The 557-nt window shown below is 30.3% G+C and overlaps 1 protein-coding gene across 1 annotated transcript in view; it reads left to right on the top strand.

The window, feature by feature from the left end:
• PAK2 (p21 protein (Cdc42/Rac)-activated kinase 2) overlaps window positions 1–557 on the top strand; it is a 72176-nt gene that overhangs the window by 47621 nt on the left and 23998 nt on the right. Inside the window, exon 7 of the mRNA XM_011961180.1 lies at window positions 248–311. Within this exon, the coding sequence (XP_011816570.1) occupies window positions 248–311 (64 nt within the window). The remainder of the gene's footprint in view (window positions 1–247; window positions 312–557) is intronic.

The following is a 557-nucleotide window of genomic DNA, read 5'->3' on the forward strand; positions in this document are numbered from 1 at the left end:
GGAGCCACCACACCCGGCCTCTGATACTTTAACTTTTAATGTGTCTTGTTTCTGATACTTTTAAACTTTTATTATGTATTTAAGTTTCTTTAGTGTTTTGTGTTTGAAACCTGTTATTTTTGAAACTTAATGTTATGTTTGAAAATCACTTATAAAAGCAGTGGTGTTTATTAAAAGGAATAATAATATCAAAATCAATTTACACTTAAAATGCTTGACTGAGCTTCCAGCTTTTTGTTTATTCTAGGAACTATTGTGAGCATAGGTGACCCTAAGAAAAAATACACAAGATATGAAAAAATTGGACAAGGGTAAGTATTTGTGACTGTATTATCATAATATTCAATATTCAGTATTTCCTGGTTTTATAGCATGATATTTATTTTGCCTGCTGACATTGAGAACTTATGTAGTATTCTGTGAGTGGTACCCTTGGGGGATTTATGTAAATAAATAATGCAGTTATTTGTAGATGCTGTTAAAAAACTGTACTAGTTGTTAGCAGCGATTGTGTATCATTTTTTCTAAAGTGTCATTTCCCATCCGTTATAAAGAAT

This window comes from Colobus angolensis, unplaced genomic scaffold (genome assembly GCF_000951035.1).
Source record: "Colobus angolensis palliatus isolate OR3802 unplaced genomic scaffold, Cang.pa_1.0 Scaffold54, whole genome shotgun sequence".
Taxonomy (NCBI): Eukaryota; Metazoa; Chordata; class Mammalia; order Primates; family Cercopithecidae; genus Colobus; species Colobus angolensis.